The sequence below is a fragment of the Calypte anna genome, chromosome 2 (assembly GCF_003957555.1).
Source record: "Calypte anna isolate BGI_N300 chromosome 2, bCalAnn1_v1.p, whole genome shotgun sequence".
Classification (NCBI taxonomy): domain Eukaryota; kingdom Metazoa; phylum Chordata; class Aves; order Apodiformes; family Trochilidae; genus Calypte; species Calypte anna.
The window spans coordinates 150,538,056-150,565,954 of record NC_044245.1 but is presented as its reverse complement, the minus strand read 5'-3'; the positions used below and the strand labels follow the sequence as shown (position 1 = coordinate 150,565,954).

The 27,899-nt window shown below is 45.8% G+C and overlaps 1 protein-coding gene across 1 annotated transcript; it reads left to right on the top strand.

Annotated features, from left to right (window-relative positions):
• The first annotated feature begins 66 nt into the window (after nt 1-66).
• EEF1D (eukaryotic translation elongation factor 1 delta) lies at nt 67-27,518 on the top strand. The gene is made up of 10 exons (XM_030444716.1): nt 67-185; nt 1,789-1,817; nt 8,739-9,997; nt 13,169-13,292; nt 15,065-15,136; nt 23,724-23,823; nt 24,076-24,179; nt 25,686-25,925; nt 26,434-26,628; nt 27,401-27,518. Exons 3-10 carry the CDS (start codon nt 8,739-8,741, stop codon nt 27,437-27,439), a joined length of 2,133 nt encoding a protein of 710 aa, XP_030300576.1. The 5' UTR covers nt 67-185; nt 1,789-1,817; the 3' UTR covers nt 27,440-27,518.
• The last annotated feature ends 381 nt before the right edge of the window (nt 27,519-27,899 follow it).

Here is a 27,899-nt window from a genome sequence, read left to right as displayed (position 1 = left end):
TCGGCGCTTCAACGTTTTGCCTGACATTTTTATTTTTCTCCGCACTCTGCCCCCTCCCCCCCCCCGCGCCTCGGCCACCCGTGGTCTGCACCGTCCCCACAACCCCCAGCGCGCCGCGCACCTCCCTCCCTTTCAGCCCGGTGGAGGCCGAGCGGTGCGGAGCTGCCCGGGGCCCGGCGCTGCCGGTGAGTACTGCCCTCCCTCCCTTCCTTTATGCTTTTTTAAATTGTTTCCATCATCCTTTTCCTTCTACCCCTCGGGAATGGGAGTTTTCGGCGGGTTCTTCCCTTCCGTCGCAGCTCTGGGTTGGTTGAGGGGGGGGGAATGGGAGCTCCCCCCTCATGGCGAGTGCCCTCATCGTGAGGGCTTCTGGCGGTCACCAGGGAGGAGGTGGTGATCTTGTTGTCTGTGGTATCGTTTCCTGCTCGGAGATTAAGGGGAAAGGATTTTTTCGTGGTGTTTTGGTTTTTTATTTGGTTTTCTGGAGGTTTTTCTTGGGGGGTGCCCCTCGTTATCGTTGAGGCCGCTTCTCTCACAATGGAGGGAAGAAGGGAATTGAGGGGAACCCTAATTAGTCCTTTTCTCTTCTTACAGTCCCTGAGAAGGGAGGTTGTGAGGTGTGTCCCCCCCCATCTTTTATGTGGTCTCCTTCATGCCCCCCTCCCCATTATCCCTGGGGTTCCTTTCCCCCTTCCCCAGATTCCTGAGGGAGAAGGCTTAGGGTTCCCTCTCTCTTTAGGATTATTTTCCTTTACTTTGTAAGTCCCAGGGAGCAGAGTTGCGATCCCCCCCCATCTCTGTGCTCCCCACAGCCTCTTGGGTCCCTTTACTCTCCAGGGGTCTAAGAAGGGGGCTCTGGGACATCCTCTCTCTTCCTTGCAGGGTCTTTTCTCTCCTCACATCTTAGGAAAGGAGGCTGGGGGAGGTTCACTGTTGTCTGTAAGATCCCTTTTTCCCCTCCCAAGTCAAGGAAAAGGGGGGATTTTAGGTTTCTCCCCTTTCTCAGGGGTTCCCCTCTAAGGTGGCTACAAAAGCACCTGGTTGTGGCTACAACCTGGTGGTGGATATAAGGGTTGACTGTGCTGATATAGGGGGGTTTTCCTAGCCCTGTCCAGGTTTATTTTTGGGGGGGGAAAGGGGGATCAGGTTCTCTTTCTTTTGGGGTGCCTGTTTTTAGGGGGGCACCCCTGCTACATAAAGTTTCACCCCTTCGAACCTTGAGGGTGGTTCCTGGTTGGAAGGAGGGGAGAGTTTTAGGGGACCTCCCCTGTCCCTCTAACAGCTTTTGGGTGCCTCTTCTCTCTCCCCCATTCCTCATTTTGGCAAAGGTTTCTTGTCGAGTCACTGCAAAATGAAACTGGAGCTGCTGCAGAGGTGTTGATGTTCCCCTCTGTAACCTTGGCAGAACCTCCAGCAGCTCCTCCTGCTCTTCTCTTTTTTAATTCCTTTAATGACAGCTCACTCGGGGGTTTAATCCATTCCAAAATTCTTATTTAGGGAATGGGCAGAGTTTTAGGAGGAGGAGGAAGAGGCTGGTTGGGGTGGAGGCTCTCTCAGGAGGTTTCTGAGGGATTACAGCAGTAGCTGAAGTTGCTGAGGTTGCTACAGTCTCTCATTCCTCCCCTCCTCCCCTGCTGGAATCGATATGGATTTGTTCTTTCACATCCAGATCCCTGATGGCTTGGAATTAGTTGTCATCTGCTGTCCACAGTCCTGTTGGGCTCAGTATGGGGAGGAAAATAACTTTGCTTGGCTGTCTGTCTGTAATTCTTTCCTCTCCTTTTCTAGGTGTGTCCTCTTTCTCCCTGACCTTGCAGGTATGCTTGCTTTTTTTTTTTTTCTTTCTCTGTTTCCAACTACTTTGCTTTTTCTTGTGAAGGTGACTTCTCCCCTGTCTTTCCCTACTCCTTGATTCCCATGGCAAAAAAGATGATTTCTTCATTGGCCACCAGTGTTGTGGGTTGGACTGAAAAGTCACATTTTTAGTTGATCAAGGTTGTCATTTCCCTGGCTAAGCTTATCTTGGAGCTTTGTATGATAGCAAAGATGAAAAAGGTGGTTCCTGACTCTGGATCTTGCTGCTTTGAGCCACCACTTCTGGGAAGAGCTAATTTAGGGAGTTAAACCAGCAATATTACACGAATGTGAGTATTTTCTTTTTGCTTTTGCTGCCTGTATTGACTCAGTGCTGGTGTAGAGGACAAGGTGGGTTTGCTCCCTTCACCTGCAAGAGGCCATCAGACCCTCTGGTGTGAAACCAGCTTCATTCATGTCTTTTAACTCTATCACCAGAGATAAAAAAAGAGTAGAAGAGCAAGAAGAAAATAAAAAAAGAGTAAACAAAAATAAAAATAGAGAGCTGGAGCAGGGTTGTTGCCTTTTCTGTGGAGCAGTTATGAGGCAGCTGCATCTTCCTGGTGCTAAAATTCGTACCTAAAACAACTCTGGCTTTTTGACTGCAGCAAGGAGCAGTTTTGGGAAGAGGGAGAAGCATTTTTCTAGGGCAGTGCAAGAGATGTTTTGAGCGGGGCATAACCCAGGTGCTGGTTTGAGCGTGTAAAAAGCATCAGGCTGGTACCTTGTGGAACCTTATCCCTCTTATTTGTCTCTTGACACCAAAAGGGGCCCTTTCTGGGTTTTTTTGTGTGTTTGTTTTATTTCTGTGGCTGCTGTGGGAGTGAGAGTGATGAGGAATTTCTGGTGAGGAGGATAAATACCTAACCCATGCTGACCTGGTCACAAGCAGCTGTGCCAGGACACGTAAGCAAATACACAGATGGAGGATTGGGACAGAATCTCCTGGAGTGAGAACCACTCAGTGCTGGGCTGGGGGGAAGGGTAACCCCTCTTGGCTTGATTGCTGCTCAAACCTGCAGAACTTGGGACTTCCCCACCTAATTTTGGCTCCATGGGATGTTTGGGGGTCAAACTCTGTCCTTTGCTTGCCTGTTTTTGATGTTTTCTCTGAAGAATGGAGTTAAACCCTGACTCTAATCTTAACCCTCTTGGTTATGGCTTGCAAAAAGCAGACACATCCCTCCAGAAGTCACTGAGGGATGAGATTTGCTGCTCTTGCTCCTCTAAAGGTTTGTTTTTTTTTCAAGGCTAGGGTAAATATTTTTAAGCTCTGTTCCAAACTGTTCCATGATTTCTAGGTGAGCTGCTTCTAAATCCTGGCACTTTCTCTGCCTTTCTGGGAGCTGACAGCTCATCCTGGCACACAGCTGAGATTCAAATCATGGTTCAGTTCCAGTGCAAGACATTGTGCAGGACCTGATGGAATTGGGGTGTCCTGGAGGCTTTGACAAAGTTTATAACCTGACTCCCACAAAAAAAAAAAAACACATTTATTTTATAGGCTTCTCAATTCAGGAGAGATGAAACTTCCAGAAGAGAGAGAGCAGCTTTCATGGAACCAATAAATGGAATTGACTTTTTTTTTTTTGCTTAGGGTAATGTATTGTACACTTTTGTTTAACTGATGTTTTTTTTTAGAAAAAAAGTATTAGGCTTAAGGGGATAACACAGCCAAACAAAGTCCCAAGCTTCTTTTGGACTTGCAGAACAAAAGAGACCTTTTTGTGGCCTATATTTGACTTTGTGCATTTCCCAGGAGCTTTGGAAGTACAGCACAGATTTTGTCATCCTTGAAATATCCAAGATGTGGTGACAAGACAACACCAAGCCCAAAATCTCTGGAGCAGCAGTTTTGACTCAAAATTATTTCAGGTTTTTCTAAGCGCTCAATAATGCTCCACGAGTGACCTAAACTTCAACCAGTGTTTTTTCTGCTACTTGGAGATATTTGGTTATCTGAAGTTGATAAAGACTAATAATATTTGCCTTTCCAGTGTCTTTGAAGAACACACAATAATTTTGTCTGCACTGTTACTGGAAAAACAAAATTGCCCTGGAGCCAATCCCTGATGCATGGAGTAAGAGCCCTTACTTTTTTCTACTCCACTTGCAGATTTGTTGTTTTTTGTTGTTTTTTTTAAGCACTTTCTGTGGAGTTTGCTGCCTCTGTCTTCAAGTATTAATTTATCTCAGTGCTTAAAAATGGTGCTGGGTAAATAAAAAAACTCTTTCCCCTCTGAAAAAAGCAGCAGATAAGTTTGGTCTGAGTAATTTGAGAGTTCTGAGTGCATATGGACCAGTGGGTTTCTAATTCAGTTTTGGTTTCTCTGCTCTGTTTTTTTGCCAGTGGGGAGTGTTCTTAAAACCTCCAGGATGTTCTTATGATTTATAAAACTTTCTGTCTGAGGAGGTGAAATGAGGAGTTTTTTGAATACCAGGTGGAAAACACTGAAACCTTGCAGGCTGCAGGTTGTAGTAAATCTTAGCTTGCCTCAGACCAAGCAGTCCCAGTGAGTTTAAATTTCTTCCAAAAACTTTTGGAGAGATAAATTTGTCTCTCCAGGCTTTGTCAGATCCTGGGAATCCTCCCTTCAGTCTTTGGCAGACTTGTTTTGAAGCTGGATTGAGAGCTGGTGTCTTGTCTGGAATAAATTTTTAGACTGGGAGAACTGGTATTGATGTACTGCAGCTCACATCTCTCATCAGGTTTGTGTAATTAAAATCCCTGTATATCCCTTTTCATAGAATCATAGAATTTGCTGGGTTGGAAGGGACCTCAGAGATCATCAAGTCCAACCCTTGAACCACCGTTGCGGTTCCTAGACCATGGCACTGAGTGCCACATCCAGTCTCTTTTGAAATATCTCCAGACACGGAGAATCCACTACTTCCCTGGGCAGCCCATTCCAATGGCTGATCACCCTCTCCAGAAAGAAATTCTTTCTAATCTCCAACCTAAACCTCCCCTGGCACAACTTGAGACCCTGCCCTCTTGTCTTGCTGAGAGTTGCCTGGGAAAAGAGCCCAACCCCCCCCTGGCTCCAACCTCCTTTCAGGGAGTTGTAGAGAGTGATGAGGTCTCCCCTGAGCCTCCTCTTCTCCAGCCTCAACACCCCCAGCTCCCTCAGCCCTTTCTCACAGGAATTCTGCTGGATCCCTTCACAGCCTCCTTGCTCTTCTCTGGACCTGCTCCAGCACCTCAATCTCCTTCCTGAGCTGAGGGGCCCAGAACTGGACACAGGACTCAAGCTGTGGCCTCCCCAGGGCTGAGCACAGGGGCAGAATCCCTTCCCTGAACCTGCTGGCCACACTGTTCGTGATCCAGGCCAGGATGCCATTGGCCTTCTTGGCCACCTGGGCACACTGCTGGCTCATGTTCAGCTTCCTGTCAATCCAAACTCCCAGGTCCCTTTCTGCCACTCTGTGCCCAGCCTGGAGCTCCCCATGGGGTTGTTGTGGCCAAAGTGCAGGACCCAGCACTTGGCACTTCACACATTCCTCTGGGAAAATTTAGGAAGACAGAGTAGAAATCACCTTTTTTTTCTTTACTTCAATTTTTTCTTGTGTTATTAAACTTCAGTGTAAACCTTTTTTTTTATCATAACCAAATGTTTGGACTCTGCATGGGGACAAGTAGGTGCTGTGAGGATTTGGTTTTGGAAAGGTGCTGCTTGTGATAAATTCTCTTTTTGAAGCTTTTCTTTGGTAATAACTGTAAAACACAACACATGAATTTTCTTGTGAGTTGTTTTTTAACATTTGTGGTCACTTTGGCTTGGGGAATTCATTTTGCTTCCTTGCAGAAATACCTTTTTTTTTTTTTTCTTTTCTTTTTACATATTGGTGGTATGAGAAGTTGTCTCATCAAGCTTTGTAAATGGGGGCACTTAAATTCTGAAAAATCTTAAAATTCCACCCCAGGTGTTCACAGGTTGTCTTGATGCTTCTGAAAAATCAGCAGGCTGAGTTTTGGCACTTGTGTTTTGATTTCTGTCTCATTCATGAAATATTGTACAGCTGGATACTTCCGGTAGAGCTAACTACAATTATGTGAATTCATTCTTTAATTTTCTAATTCATTTAAATATTTGCTGTTTAGCTACCTGAAAGTGTGGGATCTGAGCTTCACTTTTAAACCAGCTGACAGAGTTGGTACAGCAGGTTGGGACCCACTGGTTGGTTCCCTGTCATGCTAGGTAGATTCTTTGGGGTATTTCTATTTTGTATTGCTTTTTATTTAAAATTAAAGATAACCACATGTCTGTGGTCATGAAGCTAACATAGTTCTGGAGAGTTAAATTTAATTAAATGCATTATGTATAAGGGGAATTAACTGTATGTTGTTCTTGCTGTTAGGCTGCTCCATCTCTAGAACTTGAAACTTTCTCTTTTTTTTTTTTTTCTTAATGCTGTCATAGGAGCTAAAAAAGTAAGTACTCTTTAGTTGTCATGTGGCTTTTTTGCTCTTTTTGGAAAATCAAGGGAAAAGAGGTGTTGATCTGATTGCCCTTCAGGTGGGGTTGCAACTCCAGTGCTTGAAAAAAAACCAAAGAAACCCCAAGTTTTACATTTGTGGTTTTTTTCTTTTTTTTTTTCCAAATGGTCATGCTCTTTCTATATGAAATGTTAATAACTGTAATTCAAATTAAATATATTTAAAGTTGTGACAGTTTGAGCTGTTTCAAGTCACAGCTGGGTTTTTTTTGTTGAACCCACCTGAGCTTCTTCCTGGAAGAGTTTTCAAGTTGTGACAAACACCCCTTGCTTTAGAAGGTAATAATATTCTTAAAACAAGATACCCTTGGAGGCTGCAGACTTTTGATTTTTCCTTGGAATAACTCCAAGCAAGATGGATGGAAAGCCAAGCAGAGCACATCAGGCAAACACAGCAACCCTGGTGCTCTGCTCAGGAGCTCCACATCAACCCAAATAACCTAAAAATTCAAATATGTCCTTACCTATCCAGTCTCAGCTGTGGGTTTTGCTTTCCCTGTGGATTTTATGCTGACAAATTGCTGCACTGGTGTAGAATTTGTGCATTGCAAAAGTGGTGCCTTTGTGCCACAAAGCTTTTAATTTGCATCATTTAATCATTTTCCAGTCTGCCAGATGACTGAAATGCAGGTTTTCCTCCAGCAGACATTGCCTCCTATTGATTTTATGCTCCAAGAATCCCATTTAAATCTCCACTAAAGATATATTTTTTTTAGGAGGTTGCTGTTTACCACCTCAGGATGTAAAAATACCTTAAAATATTTGCCCAGCACCTGATTATAGGAGTCTGAGACTGCCCCAGTGGTTGGTTTTTCTTTACAGCAGGGACATAGCTTGATGTTACCCTCCAAAAATCCCATTTAAATCTCCACTCAAGATTATTTTTCTAGGAGGATGCTTTTTGCCACACACAGATAACAAAATTTCTTCAAATATTTGCCCAGCAGCTGAGATATCAGGAGTCTGAGGCTGCCTCCATGGTGTTTTGTTTGGTTTTTTTATTTTTACAGCAGGAAAATCCTGTATCAAAATAATTTGTGAGGCTCTGTAGTGACAGAGACATCTCTTTACGTGATGACATTTTTCACTGCTTGACAATAATATCAAATAAATTTAATTTTAGATATTCTTAAATGTTATTAACTGTATCACAGCATTTTCAGCAGCTGCTGGAGGAGCAGTTTCACCACTCCAAGAGGAAAGAGGGGAAAAAAAACCCAACCTACTTTTGCATGATCAGTGATTATTTTTTTACTATTTCCATAAAGCACAGCCTTACTTTAATACTTTAAACTATTAAAAAAAATCAAATTAAAACTTTAAAAATGTTTACTTGTAATACTAGTTTATTATTTCTCCTGGGCTGTTAAACCCTGGGCTTCAGGCTTGTAAAATCTTCCAGGAATGGTTGGACCTGCAAGCCACTGACAGAAGTCTGGAGGATATTTTAAGTTGGATGTGGAATTTATTTGGCAGCCTCTCCCAGAGAAATCTGGCTGTAAAATTTGCAGCTAAAGAGGGAGATGGATTACAGTTGCTTCAGACTTTTTTTTTTTTTTAAAGAAAACAAAACTAGGACCACGTAATATTTGTCAGAGAGGTAATGAAATATTTGAGCAGTAAATTCTGTACTTGGAAAGGTGTTTTCTGTACCATTTCCATTAATTTATATTTACCAGGAGCTGGATGATTTGGTTTTTTTTCCTTGAAGGGTAGAAAAGACAAAATGGATGCATTGTTTTTCATATTAATAGAGGATTTTTTTGGCATGAGCTCTCCAGCTCTTGGCCACTTTTAAATTTACCAATAATGGGTTTTAAACCCGAACTGAGTCATAACTTTTAAGTCAGCTCCCTCTGCAGGCTTTCTAGTAGAAAAACACAAGTACATCTTAGCAATGACCTCTAAATACACTCAAGAATTGGGGCATCTTTCTTTTTTTAGCCTGTCTGCCCAAATCAGTGCCTAGTTGAGAATATTAACAAGTTACTAAGGGCTAATCTAGGAACTTGGTAAAAAATACCTTAGGGATTTGAATAAAAATCTTTTCTTTTTCCTACCAGTTGTCTCCAGAAGTAAATTTTGAAGGGTCTGCAGCCAGTGCCTTTATTTTCAGTGATGTGGAAAACACTTGTCAGAAGTATTTGAGGAGGAAGGTTATTTTAATTTTATGGATATGGGTTTAGGCAGTTGAAATGCTTTGAATTAAAATGTATAATAAAGGGGAAAAAAAAAAACCAAAAAAACAACTAAATGCTCCTTACTGTATGATAACTGCACGGTGGGTTTTGTGACTTTAATTACCAAAGTCTGATGCTTTGATTTGGTTTTGCTGCAACTACATTTTTGTTGTGCTTGTCTTTTAATGCTGCCACTTTTTTTGGAAGATGAGGACAAGGAAACCTCCATGCTCAGTAGAGAAAGTCTGGGTAGACAAACAGGAATATGATGAAGGGGAGAGACAGCACTATGAAAAAGAAGCAACGTTGGCTGCAGGGGCTCCTGAGGAGTGCCAGGAGGTAGAGGCTGTCAATGGAGTCTGCAATGATGATTCTGTTGAAAGTGAATTTAAGGGGGACCTGAAGAAAACCAGGAATGGGAAGAAACAAAGGAAACGGAAGCGTTCCCCAAAACCCAAACCTGTGGCCTCCAAGTTGGACTCTGTACTGACTGGTTTGTCAGCTGACTCTGTGTGGTTTGAGAAACCCCTCTATGACCAAGCAGAGAACCTCTACAGGCAAAAATTAGTGGAATTGCAGACTGAGGAGGCAGCTGAGACCCCACAAACTGCTGAGCAGTCCCCTTTAGTGGTCAGGACAAAAACTGTGGAAGATGTTCCTAAGCCAAGGATGCTTTCAACAACCCTGCTCTGCTCCCATGGTAATCTGGCTGCCTGCCACCATGTTGTTCAGGGGGTGTGGGTCAACAAGATGGACTTTGATAAGGCTGAGGGGGCCTTTATCAAAAAATCTCAGTTCTTTGTCCCTCCAGATGTCCTCACCATCCCATCTGTGGGGTCAGACACTGGCAACGTTGGGCTGAAAACACCAGATGAGGGTTATGTCACAGCCTTGCCTACTCCTGCTACTCCAGGCTTAGCTCCAGGCACCACTGCTGAGCCTTCCTCCTCCTCCTCCTCTTCCTCTGTTCCCAGTTTGCCCAACCCCGACCACCAGACAGTCAATGGGAAGCCCCAGATTTCCAGCCTGCAGGCTCTCATGTCCGAGGTGTGGTTAGAGAAACCTCTCTACGATGGTGCTGAGAAGAACTTCTACCAGAACATGTTTGATGGTCACCCCTCAGGCCAAGGCAGGCAGCAGGAAGGAAAGTTGAAAAACCCCCACAACAAGGATGGGAAAGACCCCAGCTCTGGAGAAGAAACAGGCAGCAAACCCCTGGAGGTGACAGATTCTCTGCTTCCCAACAATGCTGAGCAACTTCCTCCTTGCTGCTTTTTTCTGCACGAGGACAGTGAAACTGTGTGGCTTCAAAAGCCAATGTATGACAGTGCAGAGGCACGATACTATGCAGCTGAAGCTCTGAAAATGTCAAGAGCAGGAGAGAGGATGGGGGTGGAGGAACCTGAAGTCCCCAAACCCACCCAGCCAGCTCCCAGTGCCTCCAGCACGCCGGCGCCAGAAAAGAAGTAGGAGAAGTTTCTTTTGGGGGTAACACACATGCAAAACTGTTGGGTCAGGATGGAGCTGAAAGGATTTTGCATGTGGAGAAGACCTGGGCATCCCTTATGTCTGCAGGACTTGAGTGTGCATGTCATAAAATCATGGAATGGTTTGAGTTGGAAGGGACCTTGGAGCTCATCCAGTTCCAACCTCCCTGAAATGGGCAGGGACACCTCCCACCAGCTCCAAGCCCCATCCAACCTGGGCTTCAACACTTCCAGAGATGGGCAACCACAGATTTTCTGGGCCACCAGGGTCTCACCACCCTCACAGCAAAGAATTTCTTCCTAATGTCTCATCTCTTTCTGCTTGAAACCCTTTTCCTCATCCCATCCCTCCAGGCCTTTGTCCAAAGTCCCTCCCCAGCTTCCAGGTACTGGAAGGTGCTCTAAGGTCTCTGGAGCTTTCTCTTCTCCAGGCTGAACAACCCCAACTCTTTCAGCCTGGCTGCAGAGCAGAGCTGCTCCAACCCTCTGATAATTTCCATGTCTTCTTCTGGACTCACTCCAACAGCTCCATGTCCTTCTTGTGTTGGGGACCCCAGAACTGGACCCAGCACTGCACAGGGGGATTTGGGTTGGGGTTTGATGCATCCCAGCACAAGGGTGTTTTTCTGGGTTGTTGCTGTAGGGAGGTGCTGCTTCTGAGTCAGAGAGCCTCTTTGTGGGCAGGAAGCTCCTCATGGAATTGTTTTGGTTGGAAGAGACCTTTAAAATCATGGGAGTTCAAATGTTAACCCAGCACTGCCAAGTTCCTCACTAAAACCATCTCCCTCAGCACCCCATCTGCATGGCTTTTGTATCCCTCCAGGGACAGTGGCTCTACCACTGCTCTGGGCAGCCTGTTCCAGTTCCTGACAGCTCCTTTTGGGGAAGAAATAATTCCTAATACCCAACCTATCCTTCAAGGAACCCCCCCTTTCCATGCTGCTGACAAATGGTGGTATTTGTGTGGTGCCAGAGGTTCAGGTGAGCTGAGGTTTGACCTCTCTTTACATGGAGAGAGCTTGGAGCCCTTCTCCTTTCTCTATTCTGTTAAAAAGGCATAAAAATGAGAATTTGGAGGGGAGTGCTCTCAGGTTTTTAACACACCTGCTGAGGTTGCAGAGTGTTTCTTCTTCAGATTAGAGAAATTTAGTGGTAATTGCTGCCTGTTCCTGTTAATAAGCCAGAAGAGAGAGAACCTGTTACCCCTGTTCTGCAGAGCACATGAACTGGGGCATTGACCTCCCTGCATTTTGAGCATCTCCACCAGCACCCAGCTTGAAAAAAGCTTGGGTATGACCATGAAATACAATTCCAGGCATCACTCTGGTGCCAGCACGTGCTGGATTCACCTTTCTCATTTGTTAAACCATTCAGTTTAGAAGCTGCTGTTTAATTTTGGGCCAGGACTGGGTGGATTACAGCTCCTCTGATGTGTGTGGTTGTAGCTGGGCAAGGAGGAGTTTGTTCTCAAGTTGTAGGTGGCTTTCACAGTCGTTGCAGTTGTGATTGTTTACAGACAAAATATTTAAAAGCTGCTTTTTTTGAAGAGCTGGGTGAGGCACAGTGTGGTGCCAGCCTTTTTTTTGCTTAAAAATATGCTTTTCTGTATGACTGAACCTTGAAGTGGAGCCTTTCCAGTGCCTTAAAAGTTATTTTCAAGTGGCTGATGAGCCTTTTGGAGCATCACTCCTTAATTCTGACACATTTGATCCTTGAATTTCTTTGGATTTGTTGGAAAGATTCAAGATCTTTATGGCAGGTGATGCAGGGGGGTTACAGACAAGCTTTAGAGCACTCCTGCCTTTCACCATGTCCTGGCTGGGATTATTTGGTTTTTAGTTAGGAGAGAACTAGATGTTTGGTCGTGCCTTTTACTCCTTCAGGAAAGTCCAAGTCTCATTGTAAAATATGTAGCAAAATTTTCTAACTGGGCAGCACCTCAAGCAGGATCTTGGAGGGTGGAGGGTTGGGAATGGCTTCAGTGGAGAGGACCTGTGTGATGTGGTGGCCTCTGGTGTCTTCTGAATGTGGGTAGATGAGAAAGGTGCTTGTTTTACAGAAAAACTGACCCTCTCTTGGCTTCTATGGCAGTGTTTTATGGAGAGTTGTGAGGTTTTAAGCTGATGAAGAGGGAGTTTGGGGGCTGCTCTTGGTTGTGTGGTGGAAGCTGGTGATGGGGTGGGTTTGTTGTGATGCTCTGTCCCTGTTTTCCCCACCTCTTCAAACCCTTCTTGGCTCTGCTCACTCTCTCCCCTGGCTTGAAATGAGGCCACATCTTCACATATCTGCAGCTGCCTTCAAGTTAAGAAATTAATTAACTTTTGGAAGCTGCTGCACTGAAGAAAACCAACTCAGGCCCTCTCACAGCAGCATTTAAGATCTTTTATGCTGCTGCTTCTTGCAGTGCCAGTGTCCATCCCTCATCTGCTGATGACTTGAGTTTCTAAACAGTTCCATCAGCTTCCAAAAAGGCACCTTGGAAGCTGTGTGTAGATTTGGATCCCTGGAGGCTGGTTTCCTGATTCCAGTGTCAGCAACACGCATGTGCCAAGTTGTTCCTTACAGGAGGAAGCCTGTGGTGAGCAGGTAGAGATGTGAGCACCCAGCAGCTGCTCAGAGCAGTGGGGTGGTGTTAAAGGAAGACTGAAATGCATTTCAAGCTGTCAGGAGCCACACACTGGGTTCTCCCTCCACGTGGCCAGTGCTGCTTGGAGCTGTGTATCCATCAGTCTTTGGTTTCACTGCAGCCAGGTAGTTTAAAAGCATCATTCCCTTTATTTTATTTTATTTTTTGTTTTGACCCTCGTGGACAAGACAGGTTTCTTAGCAGCAGATCCCCCTGTGTCCAGGATGATCTAGAAAATCCTAGGTGCAGGTCAGCTGGTTTATTCTGTCCCCACTTGGTGTTCTGTCACCAAATGCAGGTCAAGCAGGCAGGGAGGGGGTGTGTGTGAGTGTGATTAAACTGCCCTGCTTCCTTAATTGGATCCTGTTTACTGAAAGCTTTCCACCCGTGGGGAAACTGATGAGCAGAGAGCACAGCTCCTGGGGGTTGGGGAAAGAAAACCCTTCTGACAAGCTCATTGCAAGCTGCTCACCTGAAGCACTTGTAGGAACTCTGATATAATCATTTTTTATCCCTTCCTGCAGAAAAATGGCAGTCGACTACCTTATGCAGGAGAAGATCTGGTTTGAGAAATACAAATATGATGATGCTGAGAGAAGATACTACGAGCAGATGAATGGGCCAGTTGGCAGCTCCTCACACCAGCAGGTAAGGCTTGTTCTCAGACAGAAGTGCTGGAGCTTTACAGAGGACAAGATCCACCTGGATATGCACTTTTGTGTCATTTTCACTCCTGGTGCTGCTTTTATTCAAGTGTGAGAGTCTTCTCTGGAGCTCACTAAGCCTCCCCCCCTGCCCTCTAAGATAGGAATCCTTTTGAAAGAGCATTTTCTGTGGCCTGTGTAGAATTCCTCCAGTACAACCAGTGTACTGGGAGTTCATTCACCCTTTGCAACAGCAGTTAGAGGCTGCAGCAATTACTCTTAAATCTTTCCAGGCTGCTCTGAGAGGGCGTGGATAATATTTGTGATTTAACAGGGGCACAGTTGGAATCTCAAGCCCTGAATGCTGTGGCTCTTTCAACTGAGCTGGACAAAGAAATGCCCTGACCCCATTCAGCCAGGGAAAATGCTGTTTAGGAACAGCAAAGCTTCTCTTGGCAAGGGGAATATTTTTTATCTGTGTCACAGTGTTTAGAAGGAGAGAGGCACTTTGGCTCCAAAGAGACCAGGAGTTCTTTTCCTTTGTTTTGTTACTCCCCTAAAACATTCAGTGTGCTCCTGCAGAAGACTCCATTGCAGTGCTGGGGAGGTAGGGGGAAGCATGGTGCTGCTGAAGTTGTTGAAGCTTTAATAATTAGCCCCAAATGATGAATGTTTGAAGGCAGAGAGCTATCATAACCCTGCTGTCTTAAGATGCAAACTGCTCATGCACTTGGTTGGATGTGTAGGAAGCAGCTTTGGGTTTTAAATGGCTGTGATGCAAGTGTTTCAGGGCAAAGCTTTTTGCTTAACAGCTTCCAGGCACACTCTGTTCTCTGTTCCTGCTGCCCATGCCCAGCAGTGGCCCAGCACCTGTAGGGCAACTTGCAGAGAAAGTAGAAAGCTGAAAATGATGCTTTTGAAGTGGATGTTAAAGTGCAAAACCTCTGCAGTGCTCTTAGAAGGACAGTCAGACCTTTTCATGCCAGGTAAAGGAGCTTCCAGTGAAGTTTTGCCTGCAAGAGGTGATGTCAAGGCTCTGTTGGAGATTCTGCAGCAGTTTATCAGCCACTTCCCTGCCGGGTAGAGAGATCCACACTCCTTAAAACCTTCCTGCAACCTGAAAGTGGGAACCACCTGAATGTGTCCAGGCTCTTGCTCTTCTGTGGTTGATTTGACACAGGGTTCGGGGCTTGTGGACAGTTTCATGTCTCAGATCTTGCTTTGTGGGCTTGCAGCCTGGGAAAGGCAAGGAGTGAATGGATCATGGAAACTCAATTTGTGGCCTGAGAAGGGAATTTTCTAAATCTTAGGCTAAGGCAGTGGGGAGATGGGGAGGAAGGGGGAGAAAAAACAAACCTTTGGGCTGCCATATTCTGGGTCAAACCTCTCTGCATCAAAGACTTCAGTCCGGGCTGTCACTTCTTGCCTGAACACAGGGACAGGTAACTAGGAAAAAAGATCTCTGAGGAGCACCAAAGTGACTCCAACCCTCTGCTTTGGCCAGCAGCTGCCTAAACTCTTTGGGATAACTTAAACAGAGGTTTTGAAAAGCTCTTGACAGGATGATCTTGTGGAGCAGGGACTGCAGTCGGTGCCGCTTGATTTTTAGATCGAATCTTTGCCGCTGATTTCACGATGCATTGGAAGGAACCCTCCCTTTACTCTTGCCTTCCTTTTTTTTTTTTCTTTAACTTCCCTGAGCAGTTTTTCCCATGTTTTTGTTTTTTTTTTTCTTTTTTTAAAAAAAAATCTTGGTTCTTTCTGCACTGTTTGCAGGAGAACGGAGCCAGCACGATCCTCCGCGACATTGCCAGAGCCAGGGAGAATATCCAGAAATCGCTGGCCGGAGTGAGTACCCAAGCTCTCTCACCAGCTGGCTACCTGCAAATCATTTTTAGCTCACACAGAACTCCAGCTGTGACCACTTCATAGATTGTGTGGCTTCTGGTTTTGGTTTTTTTTTATTATTTTTTTTGTATTTTTTTTCCCCTAAGTTAGAGGAGAAGACCAAGGTGTGCAGCGCTGTGTACCACCACCTGAGCTCCATCCCATCCAGAGCACCCTTACTATTAGAGTGCATGCTGTTTGCTTGCTAGCCTGGCATTGCTTTTTATAAAACTTAACTGGATTTGGGGTAAAATTCTTCCAACTTTTCTCTTTTCTCCTGGTGGGAACATTGCTCCAAGTCTTCTCTAACAAGTTAAAATAACCTTGCTGGGTAGCCAAGCACTGAGCTGCCAGCAGGAGGACCTGTGTGTCTCTCTTGGGGTACACTGAGCTGCCACCTTCTCTTTCCTGCTTTGCTTTCAGTTTAGGGTATGTGCAAAAAAATGCTCTTTTCCATCTGCTGCATCTAGGGAATTCAGCTTGGCTACTAGCTCTTTAAGTCTGGACCATCCTGTAGAAGTTCTTTCTGGAGGTTGTTTTTGTGCTGGCATGTGCAGGCAGCACTGTTAAATTTTTCAAGAGGAAGCTGAGATCTTTAATAAGTGGGCTGGTTTCATGGGTGAAGAAAATTCACCCCAGGTGCCTTGATTTCTTGCCTCTGCCTGGGACTACTACATACCTGCACATACCTTTCACCTGAGAGTACCCATCCTGTGCTTATTTATCCTCATAGCTCCCTCTTGGGGTATTTAACACCCTCAGTTTCTGTCTAGCTTAGTGCAATTACAGGTGATCAACCTTTAATCAAGGGGAATATTTTATATTCCTCCTTAAGACAAGCTGGGTCTTTTAAGTTCACATCTGAAGGAATGTTTGGCCTTCCATCAGCCCTCATCAAAAACTTTCAGGCTTCTTAGTAAGGCAAACAGGTGGGGAAATGAGCCACAGAGTTGGAGAACTCTTTGCACTCTTTGTAGTGTTAAATGCCTTTGGAAAAAGAAAGAAAACCTGAGCAAGGTTGTTGCTTTCCTCCAAGACCTGTCTTCTCCTGGAGAAGAGGCAAGATGTGGTGAACAGGGGCAGGAAACCTAAATTCAAGTCACCTGGTAGTGCTGCTGATCTACCCTGAAGGCATATTTGCATTTTGCAGAATCATTTGTGGTTTGCTAAAGATGAGTGTCTTGTCCTGGCCTGTGACTCTGCTGTTAATGAGGTTTTTTTTTTTTGTGTGTGTGTGAGAAACTTGTGAATTTGGAGCATCCAGGCCCTGTAATGGGGGAACTGGCAAAGCACCAGACCAAAGCTAAGAGCTGATATTTAAAACTATTAAATTCTTTTCACCCCTTAGTGCCAAATATATATAAAAAAAATTAATCTGCTGGATAATCTGTTGTTATTCCTGTGAAGAAAGCTGGGTGAGCTTTGAGCTTTTCAGATCAGGACTGAGCTGTTAAGGCCTTAAAACTGGAATCTGGGGTCTTGCAAAAAGTAGACTGAGGCTCTCTAGTGGAGGCTTGAGGGCAAAGCATGATGTACTTTGCAGGAAAAAAGCATTTTGCATCCTAATCTGCATTGCTCTCAGGCACTCCCTGATTTATCTAACTTGTAGCTGCCATTTCTGCTCCCAAAATATGCAGTTCCTTAGCTAAGGAATCCTGATCATCTTGTTTCACTGATCATGCCTTGCTCTGGCTTATATGAGACCCCAGAGAACTCAACATTTTCAGTTTTTTCCACACATTTGTCACATCTCTGCTCTGGAACCTGAAGCAGGAAACCACAGTCAGATCTTTAGTGAATTAAAAACACTCAGCTGTTGAGATCAAGTCTAAACCATCAGCTTTTGTAGCTTGTATATCAGAAGGGTGATCATTAAGGGTTGACTTTAGAACATGCTTATATTTCATTTTTGTGTTTCAGAAAGCCAAGTTTATTCTGTGTGTAACAATGAAGCCTTTTAATTTCTCCTTCCACCTGAACATGCAGAGTTATTGTCAGGAGTTTACAGGTGCAGCAAGTGAAGAGTTGGCTCTTATAGGATGGGAAGGAAGATGAATGCTTCTCTTGCCTTGTGAAATGCAGCTAAGGCTGATTTCAGCTGGGTTGTGTTGTTCTGAAACGTGTGAAATGAGCATTAGAAGGGTGAGAGCAGTGGTTGGTACCACCTGAAGGATGGCACAAAGCCCTGATGCTGGAAACATTTGTTTGCACATACCTTTTTCATCCCATTTTGCATGGTCATCTCTGCTCTCTCTTAAAAAGCACTATTTGTCTGGGTTTCAAACACAAAAAGCACTCAGAAACCCTTTGGTCTTGCTCAAGTGACCACATTTAGAAACACATCTGCATGCAGGTCACACCTTCTGTAGGAAACCAGCCAGGATTCATCCTAGGTGGGGAAAAAAAAAAGCCTCTTTTAGTTCTTCAACATTTTTTTACATTTTTTTCACTTCTGTCTAGCCACCCATGGCCAAGTTTTCCATGTTTCCACAGCTCAGATAGACCAACCTGAGGAGAGAAGGGTGTTGTATCTCTTCATACCTTCTATAGGTTTATTTTTTGGGTGAAACTGAGTGTTTTGTGAGCTTCTGATTGGAAAATCAACTCAGCACACCTGTAACCAAGCTTGTTAAAACCTACATCCTGTTCCCTGTAACTGATTAATTCAAACGAAGGGAAAAGGGTTGATACTTCCAGGTAGTTCTTGTGAGGGAAGTGCCAGATTTCCATCTTTGACATCCCAAAGGGAAGAGATTTTACCTGTAGTTGTCCAGATCCAGACAGATTTCTTTCATCTGATCCATAGAAAATTCCTGGACAGCCAGAGGTAAAAGTTCTTCACCTGAGGTGTCAGGGAGCTCACAGAGCACTCACAGCTTTATAAAAAAAACAACAAAAAAGTCATATTTGTCAACCTTTTCTTCATTAGTCAGTGCTCATCTCTGGTTTTTAAAAGGATATTGTAGAGAGCCAAAGCCCTTTATGGCTAGATTATTTTCAACCCTTCATAAGCAAGAAGTCCTGGGGTTTTAATTTCTTTGAATGAAACTCTGAATTCCCCAGGGTGTTGATTTTAAACTCTCTGCTGTGTCTGTGTGCTCTCCTCCATGCTGTAAACCTCCCCTTTTTAAACAGGTGTGAAAAACACTGCAGGGAGGAGCAAGTGAGTCCTGGTGTAGGGTTCATTTAGCACTTTTAATATCACCCAGCTGCACAACACTGAACCCTTCACATGGATTCTCTGCACCTGTAGCTGCAGCCAGGTGGTTAATTAATTCTTGCCATTTCTGCAGAAGCCTCATTAGCAACTTGCAGATGAGAAATCCTGGAGGAAAGACCACTCCCCACCCAGAGATACCTGTGCTGCAGCTCCTCAAGTGCCTCTGGGACTCTTATGGACTTAAATCATGGAATGGTTTGGGTTGGAATGGATCTTAAAGCTCATCCAGTTCCAACCCCCCTGCATGGGCAGGGACACCTCCCACCAGCCCAGGTTGCTCCAAACCCCATCCAACCTTCAACACTTCCAGGGATGGAGCAGCCACAGCTTCTCTGGGCAAGCAGGGTCTCACCACCCTGACAGTGAAGAATTTCTTCCTCAGATCTTATCTAAATCTTCACTATTCCATGTTGAAGCCATTCTCCCTTGTCTTATCACTCCATCTTGAAGCGGGAAGGAGCCCTTCTTGCTCCTAGGGCTGATCCTGAGGCCTCGGGGCTTAGCCCATTCCTGGACGATGTCCTAGGGCTGTTCCTGGGGCTCCAGGATCTACCCCTTCTTGCCTGCTCCTGGGGCTCCTTGAGCTGTGGGCTTCTCCATGCTTACTGAAGAGTGAGAGCTCTCTCTGTGGGTGTCAGCTGCTCTCTTATTGGCCCCCTGCTCCTGCACATGCTCAGGAGGGAGGCCAGACACAGGTGAACCCACACCCACTCATCAATAACTCAGGGCACCTGGTCCTGTCTCACTACATTTCCCCCTTTTTTTTTTTTTTTTTTTTTTTTTTTCACAGACATTTACATAGACATTTACATATTTACATAGCACGATTTTTTATACACAGGAATACACTTACAGGATTTTTCTTCGGGCCCCGCAGGACACTCAGCTAAGAGCATCAAGGGGGCACCGAGGGGCAGTACAAAACACACTTATACAGGATTTAGACATAGACATACAGGATTTTTACAGGATTTTTCTTCGGGCCCCGCGGGACACTCAACTAAGAGCATCGAGGAGGCGCCGAGAGGTTAGAGGATTTTTACACAAAAATATAACTTACAAGATTTAAACATATAACTTACATATAACATATAACTTATTTTACATATATTTTTAGGGAGAATTCTCAACCCTTACACGTATTTTGGGGAGAATTCTCAACCTTCTTTCTTTCAACCTTCTTTAAGGGGAATTAAGCATACCCATATATTCGCTCGATGTCAGCCCCTTTCTGGCAAAGTCTCTGCAAGCTGTCTGAGCACTCTTCACAAAGTCTCTGCAAATTGTCCCAGGCACTTGCCCTCTGTTCCGGGGTTTCTTTCCTCATGGGCCTCGGGATTTAACCCTTCCTCATGGGATTTCCCTCTGCTCAAGGGCTTAGCCTAGGCATATTTCACAAAGTCTCTGCAAGTTGCACCAGGCACTTTTCACAGAGTCTCTGCAAGTTGTTCTTCTAGTTATTATTCTCCCTCCTGTATCTGCTCTTCTGGCTTGGTTTCCCTCTGTTCCGGGGTTTCTTTCCTCATGGGCCTCGGGATTTAACCCTTCCTCATGGGATTTACCCCTCTGCTCTGGGGTTTCCTGTCCAGAGAGCTTGTTGATCATACCTTACAGGGAGAACATTCTTGCAGTTTCTGTGCCAGCTGGGTTTTCTGCAGGCTGCCCGCATTCTCCACCAGATGAAGCGGGAAGGAGCCCTTCTTGCTCCTAGGGCTGATCCTGAGGCCTCGGGGCTTAGCCCATTCCTGGACGATGTCCTAGGGCTGTTCCTGGGGCTCCAGGATCTACCCCTTCTTGCCTGCTCCTGGGGCTCCTTGAGCTGTGGGCTTCTCCATGCTTACTGAAGAGTGAGAGCCCTCTCCATGGGTGTCAGCTGCTCTCTTATTGGCCCCCTGCTCCTGCACATGCTCAGGAGGGAGGCCAGACACAGGTGAACCCACACCCACTCATCAATAACTCAGGGCACCTGGTCCTGTCTCACTACACCATCTCCTTGTCCCAAGTCTCTCCCCAATTTTCCTGGAGCTCCTTCAGGCACTGGAAAGTCCTCTGAGGTCTCCTCATTGCAACCTTCTCTTCTCCAGGCTGAACACCCCCAATTCTCTCAGCCTGGCTCCAGAGCAGAACTGCTCCAACCTTCTGATCATCTTTTTGGTCTCCTCCTTTTGTTGGGGACCCCAGAACTGGGCCCAGCACTGTTGGTGGGGTCAGACCAGAGTGGAACAGAGGGGGGCAATCCCCTCCTTGTCCCTGCTGGGAATGCAGCCCAGGACATGGGTAATTTATGGGCTGCCAGTACATGTTGCTAGCTCATCTTGGACTTCTCATCACCCAGTACTCCCAGCTCCTTCTTCTCAGGGCTGTTCTCCATCCACTTGGATTGGTGCTTGGCATTTTCCCTGACCCACGTGCAGGATTTGGGTTTTGGCCTTACTGAACTTGATGAGGTTGCCCTGGATCCACCTCTCAAGCCTTCTGAGGTTCCTCTGGGTGTCTCCCATCCCTCCAGCATTTCCACCACCCCACACAGCTTGGTGTCATCAGCAAACTTCCTGAGGTAACCACTCAGTTCCACTGTCTGTGCTTCCAACAAAGATGTTAAAACAGCACCAGTCCCTTGCAAGCCAGAGAGCTAGACCTTTGTTTGGGGGTTATTTTTTAGGAAAACAGCCATGATTTTCTCAAACTCCTCTCCCTCAAGGACACAACCACTTGAGGCTGGCAGGTTTCTCCTGAGCTGGAGGCATCTCACATCCTCTTGAACATCTGAGCTTTCACAGCCCCTTTGTTTGATCCTGAGTCAAAACAAGAAGGGTTTTTTTTCCAGGGCTGGGGATGGATGTAACTATTGGTGGAATTTTCTCTGAATTAACATGGATCTGGGCCCTGATGGTGTAACTAGAACTGGAAGAGGTGTCAGGCAAGGAGTTCATCTGAGCTTGAGCTTTTATCCTTGGGTCTAGGACCAGGCTGGGTGGGATATAAGCCCACCATGGGTAGCAGCCTCCATTCTGGTGGGAAGTGTTAGGGTGGAAGCCCATGTTGGGGTCTTAGGAGTTGTTGTGTTCCTTGCCTGGGGACTTCTTAAGAGTCTTTGGTAACTCTGCATGTTCTTCCACATCTGTGAAGTATTAAGATTTGATCTAGCAACAGGAGGAGACAGCAGCAGTGCATGTACCTGCTCCACCTCTGATTTTACAGATGAGGAGGTGACTTAAGACCATGCTCAAGACATCTCAGTCCAGTTCTGCCACCCAACTGCCTTGAGCTTTCTGCAGGAATGGAGATGTCTCAAGAAGATGAATAAATATTTCTGTGCAGGCTTTGTAGCTGGTGTGAGGCTGCATCTCAGTGCTTGACCATTTGTCCTGCATGTGGATCTGCTTCCTGCATTTGAACTGACTCTTCCAGCATGAGTGGAATCCTTTTCTACTTTCCATGTTGAAACAAAAAAAAAACCAAACAACCCCCCAAACCTTTTGCCCTTTGCAGAAGAAGACAGTTCCTCGTAGCAAAGAAGCTCCTGCCCGTCACAAGAGGCAGTCAGGCCACTCAACTGTAAGTCACCTACGTATGGATGGAGCTTGGTGTGTGACATGAGAGGACGTTGTAGGGCAAGAGCAGCCCTACCTCAGAGAGATGGAGCAGCTTCTCCAGCCTCTGCATTTGGCCTTTGGCACATGGTCCCAGATTGCCCTTCAGCTAGAGGGCTTGGGTCTCCCAGCTTGGAGACTCCTTGAATGGTTTGGCTTGGAAGGGACCTTCAGGATCATCCAGGGCCAGGGCAACTCCCACCAGACCAGGTTGCTCCAAACCCCATCCAACCTGGGCTCCAACACTGGGACAGCCACAGCTTTCCTGGGAAACCTGAGCCAGGGTCTCACCACCCTCACTCACAGCAAAGAATTTCTTCCTAATATCCAAACTAAATCTCTTTTGGCTTAACACCTTTTTCCCCCTTGTGCAATCCCTCCTGGTCCTTTTCCAAAGTCCCTCCCCAGCTTTCCTGGAAGCCCCTTCAGGCACTGGAAGGTGCTCCAAGGTCTCCCCTTCTCCAGGCTGAACACCCCCAACTCTCTCTCTCTGGCTCCAGAGCTGCTCCAACCCTCCCAGCATCTCCAGGGTCTCCTCTGGACTTACACCTCCACATCCTTGTGTTTGGGACCCCAGAACTGGACCCAGATTGGATCTCACCAGAGGGGACAATCCCCTCCCTGGCCCTGGGGTTGCAGCCCAGGACATGGGTGGTTTCTGGGCTACCAGCTCATGTTACTGGCTCATGTTGAGCTTCTCCTCACCTAACACCCCCAGGTCCTTGTCCTCAGGGCTCTTTTCCACCTATTTCCCACCCAGCCTGGATTTGTGCTTGGGATTCCCCCAACCCATGTGTGGGACCTTGCACTTGGCCTTACTGAACTTGATGAGGTTTTTATGGGCCCATCTCTCAACACGTTGAGATTTCATGGTGCTTTTTTTGGGACCTTCCTGGGTTTGGGTGGGTGGAGAGGAATCTCTTTGATATTCCAGCCTAGGAGCAGTTCACACTTCTCCATCCCAAGGCCAGGAATCTCCCAGATTTGCTCTTCACGTGCCACGTTTCTCATCTTAATCCCTGTTAAATTTCTTGCTCTCCATCTAAAGTGGTTACTGAGAGCTGCAACCAAAAGCCACCTTATAATTAGAATTAATTACACAGAAATTATTATTTCCTCTCTTGCTGTATTCAGTTATAAACAACACTTGAAGCCCCCAGGTCTGATTTTTCTTGCCCTTTGATTTGAGTTTATAGATAAAGGCCTCCTCTTAAAAAAAAAATAAAATAAAAACCTCTTTTTTTTTTACTGTTAAAAACTTTTGAAGCCAGATCCATCTAATTGCTCCCATGGGAGCTGTTAAAGTAGATTTAGGTTGTTTTAAGAGGAATTAAAGGTTGGAAGCTGGGAGTCTACAACTGCTGGGATCTCCTTCCAGCTCCCTCAATGTGTGATACCAGGCAGGTCACTTCTGAGTTTGTCACTGAGAAGAGACCAGCAGCCTCCATTTAAGGGGTTTAGCTTGCAATTTCCAAAACTTTTGCCTGTGTTTGGTGACAGTCTCTTATCCAGGACTCCAAGGATTGTCCTGTGCTGATCACTGCCAGCTGAAAGTTCTCGAGAGCTTTTCCACTCTTCATTCCGCTGAGCTAGAATCATTTTGTTTATAAAACCAGTAGAGAAAACATCCTTTTCCCTAGATTAGCTCTTGAATTTTCCTCTCCCTCTGCTTTGATTTACTGAACCACTGAGCCTGGGGAGCAGCTTTGTTCCATCTTGGTTTTCCTTGTTGCAGAGTGCAAACACAAACTCTCCCGGGCCCGCTGCCGGTGACCAAAATGAGCTCCTCTCCCGAATTTCTCACCTGGAGGTAGAAAACCAAAACCTTCGCAGTGGTAAGTGGGAGAATCTTCAAGCAAAACTTGGATGGGGCTCTGCTTCTGGTGTGTGTGGGGGGTTTTACCCTTGCTGAGTTTGTCTGTTGTCAGGTGAGCACGTGGCTCAGAGGTTTGGAGGCTTCCCTCTAACTGGGACACAACCAGTGGCTTTTTCAATCCTGCTTTAAGCAGAAGCAGATTTGTCCTGAGTTGAGAGCTGATGCAGAGCCTACAAAATATGTTTGTTCTTTTTATTCCCTCTTTTCACAGTTGTCTCAGACCTTCAGATGGCCATCTTCAAGTTGGAAAGTCGCCTGAATGCTCTGGAGAAGTCATCTACCTCCCACCAGCCTTCACCGGTTCCTCCAACCCAGGTGAGCTTTGGCAAACTGCTGTTGGAATCATGGAATGGTTTGGGTTGGAGGAGACCTTAAAGATCATCCATTTCCAACCCCCGTGCATGGGCAAGGACACCTCCCACCAGCCCAGGTTGCTCCAAGCCCCATCCAACCTCACCTGAGACACTGCCAGGGATGGGGCAGCCACAACTTCCTTGGCCAACCTGTGCCAGGGTCTCACCATACTCACAGAAAATGTTTTTCTTTTTCTGATGTCCAACCTAAATCTTCCCTCTTCAAGATTTAAACCATCACCCCTTGTCCTTTACCTACCCCCCCATGTCCAAAGCCCTCCCCTAACTTTCTTGTAGCCCCTTCAGAGAATGGGAGGTTGCTCTAAGATCACCTTGGAGCCTCCTCTTCTCCAGGCTGAACAACCCCAATCCCTCAGCCTGGCTTCCCAGGGAGCTGCTCCAACCCTCTGAGCATTTCAGTGGCTCCTCTGGACATATCCCAGAATTCTATGTCCTTCTCCCCACCCTCAAAATAAAGAATTTCTTCCTAATGTCCAGCCTAAATCTCCCCTCTTCCAGTTTTAACCCATTTCCCTTGTCCTCTCCCTACCCCCCCATGTCCAGAGCCCTCCCCCAGCTTTCTTGTAGCCCCTTCAGATATTGGGAGGTTGCTCCAAGGTCACCTGATTCCTATATATGTTCTTGAATGCTTCCCAGTCCCTAAGTGCCAGGTTATTTTCAGGTTGTCTAGTGAGAGGATGAAGAGATGCTCATAGTTAAGATGGATTTGCAGGGGTTTTGTTCAGCAATTTTGGAAACTGCCTCATCATTCTTCCCAATGAGGATGTTGAGAGAGGAGTGTTCTGCTCTAAGCCCAGCAAAGCAGCTGCCTTAGATGTTTCAGCTGGTGCAGACTTGTGGAAGTTTGGTTTTAATTTGTATTTAGCCCATGGTTCTGTGAGTTTTAGGAGGCACCAGATAAAACACCACGTCCTTATGACAGATAACCAGGATTGCTGACACTTTTTTTTTTTTTTTAACAAATAACCCCCACAAGAATAATTTAATTTAATTTAACAGAAAACTTTGTGGGAGCTGAATGTGTGGCAACAACAGGATTGATTCTTCTTGTAGGTTGGAAGATGTGCTACCAGTGGTGCTGGTGGTCTCTGCAGTAAGTCTACAGAATGTGTCAGCCCCTTTTTAATGTGAGGAGAGGACACTTGGTTGCATCCCCAACTGCTTTCCCACTCCAGCTCTTTGGATCCAGACATCCCCAACCTCTAGGAGAAGAATCAGCTCTTGGCTTCGTGGTGTTTTCCAAGCACCATACTAGAATGTCCTATTTTGATGGCCAGAAGCTGATTCTTCACTCAAATCACGTGATGTGGGTTATGTTCTCCTTGTCTTGAGCAATGTAAATTTCTGTTCTTGAACTCCTCCTGAGTGCTGCTCTGACTCAGCTCCAGGTTAATTTTCTCCCTGTTTTTTTTCCTTAAATCCGAACTTGGCCGTCACCCCGCTGAAGAAAGTGGAACCATTCAGTGTCCCCTCCAAGAAAGTGGAGCTCCCTTCAGCCAAAAAAGCTGAGCCAGCTGCTGCAGAGGAAGATGATGATGATGACATTGACCTTTTTGGCAGTGATGATGAAGAAGAAGACCAAGAAGCTGCCAAAGTCCGGGAGGAAAGATTGCGTCAGTACGCTGAGAAGAAGGCCAAGAAGCCAGGACTTATTGCCAAGTCTTCTATCCTTCTGGATGTGAAACCAGTGAGTAACTGATGTGGGGGAGCTCCTGGGTGTAAATCCATCTCACTTGTACCCCCGAGAAGGTGTGTGAAGACAGGAAGTGTCTTGGTTTAGCGTGACAGGACATAATTCTGGTGAAAATAGCCAAGAAAAAGTGAAGTTTTGGAGCACAAGTCGTGCCTGGGGAGGTTTAGATTGGAGCTTGGCAACTATTTCTTCACCCAGAGGGTTGTCAGGCCCTGGCCCAGGCTGCCCAGGGCAGTGGTGGTGGAGCCACTGTGCCTGGAAGGGTTTTAAAGCCCTGGAGATGGTGGTGCTGAGTGGGACCATTGGCAGTGCTGGGTTAATGGTTGGCCACGATGATCTTAAAGGTCTTCTCCAACCAAAAGGGTTTGATGGAAGGGGCAGCTTGGATCATCTGAAACCTATTGAGAAGGTGTGGTGGTGATTCTTAAGTCACTGGTAGGGATTTAGGATCTACTGGTGGTCTCCAGGACAACACTAAGCTTCCCTCCTCACACTTTTTCAGTGGGATGACGAGACGGACATGGCCAAGATGGAGGAGTGTGTTCGGTCCATCCACATGGATGGGCTGGTGTGGGGAGCCTCCAAACTGGTCCCAGTAGGCTATGGCATCAAGAAGCTCCAAATCCAGTGTGTAGTGGAGGATGACAAAGTGGGGACAGACATCCTGGAGGAGGAGATCACTAAGTTTGAAGACTACGTAAGTCTCCGTCGAGCCGCGGTTCCTGACCTGTGGGATCATTTTTAATTCATGTTTATTGATTCATTTTTAGAAAATCTGGCTTTTTAGTAGAAAACTGCATGGTGTCTACATGCTGAGACACTTGTGCAGTATTTATTTTACCTAAGGCTGGCTCATGCAGGTATCCTGTAGAGATCTACATGATCTTCAAGGTCCCTTCCAAGCCAAATGTTGCATGATCCTGTGATCATTTAATTACATTTAATTACCTGATCCTTTTGTAGAGCTATTTCCAGGCTGCTGCTGCTCATCCAGCCCCCACTTGAAAGAATTCCTTTTCCACTTAGCCTGGATAGACACACACAAATGGATAACCTTAGGGGGTGAAGCTGGAGGAGATGTCTCCATCCTTCCTCCTTCCATGGAAATAACAAAGTGAAACACAAGCTTGGTGGTCTCACTGCCAGATTCTTGCTTTTATTATTATTTTTTTCCTACTCTTTTGCTTATAGTTGGAATAAATCAGGAATTTCTGCTCTTAAACATGAATATTTTTAATACCTATGTTCTTCCCAGGCTGGGATGTCTCAAGAATCCATGCAGGGAACTACAATTGTGACAGAACTTGCTAAGAATTTTAATTAACAATTCCTAAAGGTCCTCTCATCCCCAGATGGGGAGGTGGCCTGAGGGACCTGGGCTGTTCTCCATCTCTTGGAGCATTTTTAATGTCTGGGATCAATGTCCCAAAACACCTCAGTAACATCTCACTGCTCTTGTTCCCTTTCAGGTGCAGAGTGTTGACATTGCTGCTTTCAACAAAATCTAGAAGCAAAACTGTATCCCCAGTTTCCACCACCCCCTGAAACTGTAACTAATGAAGATCAAGATTGGGTGTGCAGATTGAATGATGGTTTTGGGGTGGTTTTGGGGTTTTTTTCCCCTCTGTCAAGTGCAGCTTCTCCAGGAGTGATTTTTTGGGATATTTTCTTTGTTCCCATCATAAAAGGAAAGGTTTTGAGACCAGGGTGACCTTCATTTTGGGTTTGGGATGAAGGTTTGAGTTATGTTCTGTCCCAGTAGCCTCTCTGTGAGGGTGTTGGTACTCACCTTTCCCAAGGTGGAGACCCCAGGCAGTCTCTACACACACACAAAAAAAATAAAATAATCAGGATCACTGGGAACCACCCAAAAACTGCTGCTTTGGGGCTGAATTTCCTGCCTGGTTTTCTCTTGATGTCCTTCACAGGTCACTTCCCCTGGTTCAGGGGTAGCCAGGGCCATGTTGT

Bases quoted from the DNA above. Each gene is read 5' to 3' on its own strand.
- EEF1D (XM_030444716.1), top strand. From the start codon at position 8,739: ATGAGGACAAGGAAACCTCCATGCTCAGTAGAGAAAGTCTGGGTAGAC. The intron at 23,824-24,075 runs GTAAGTGGGAGA...CTCTTTTCACAG, and splicing joins AAACCAAAACCTTCGCAGTG to TTGTCTCAGACCTTCAGATG. The intron at 25,926-26,433 runs GTGAGTAACTGA...ACACTTTTTCAG, and splicing joins TCCTTCTGGATGTGAAACCA to TGGGATGACGAGACGGACAT.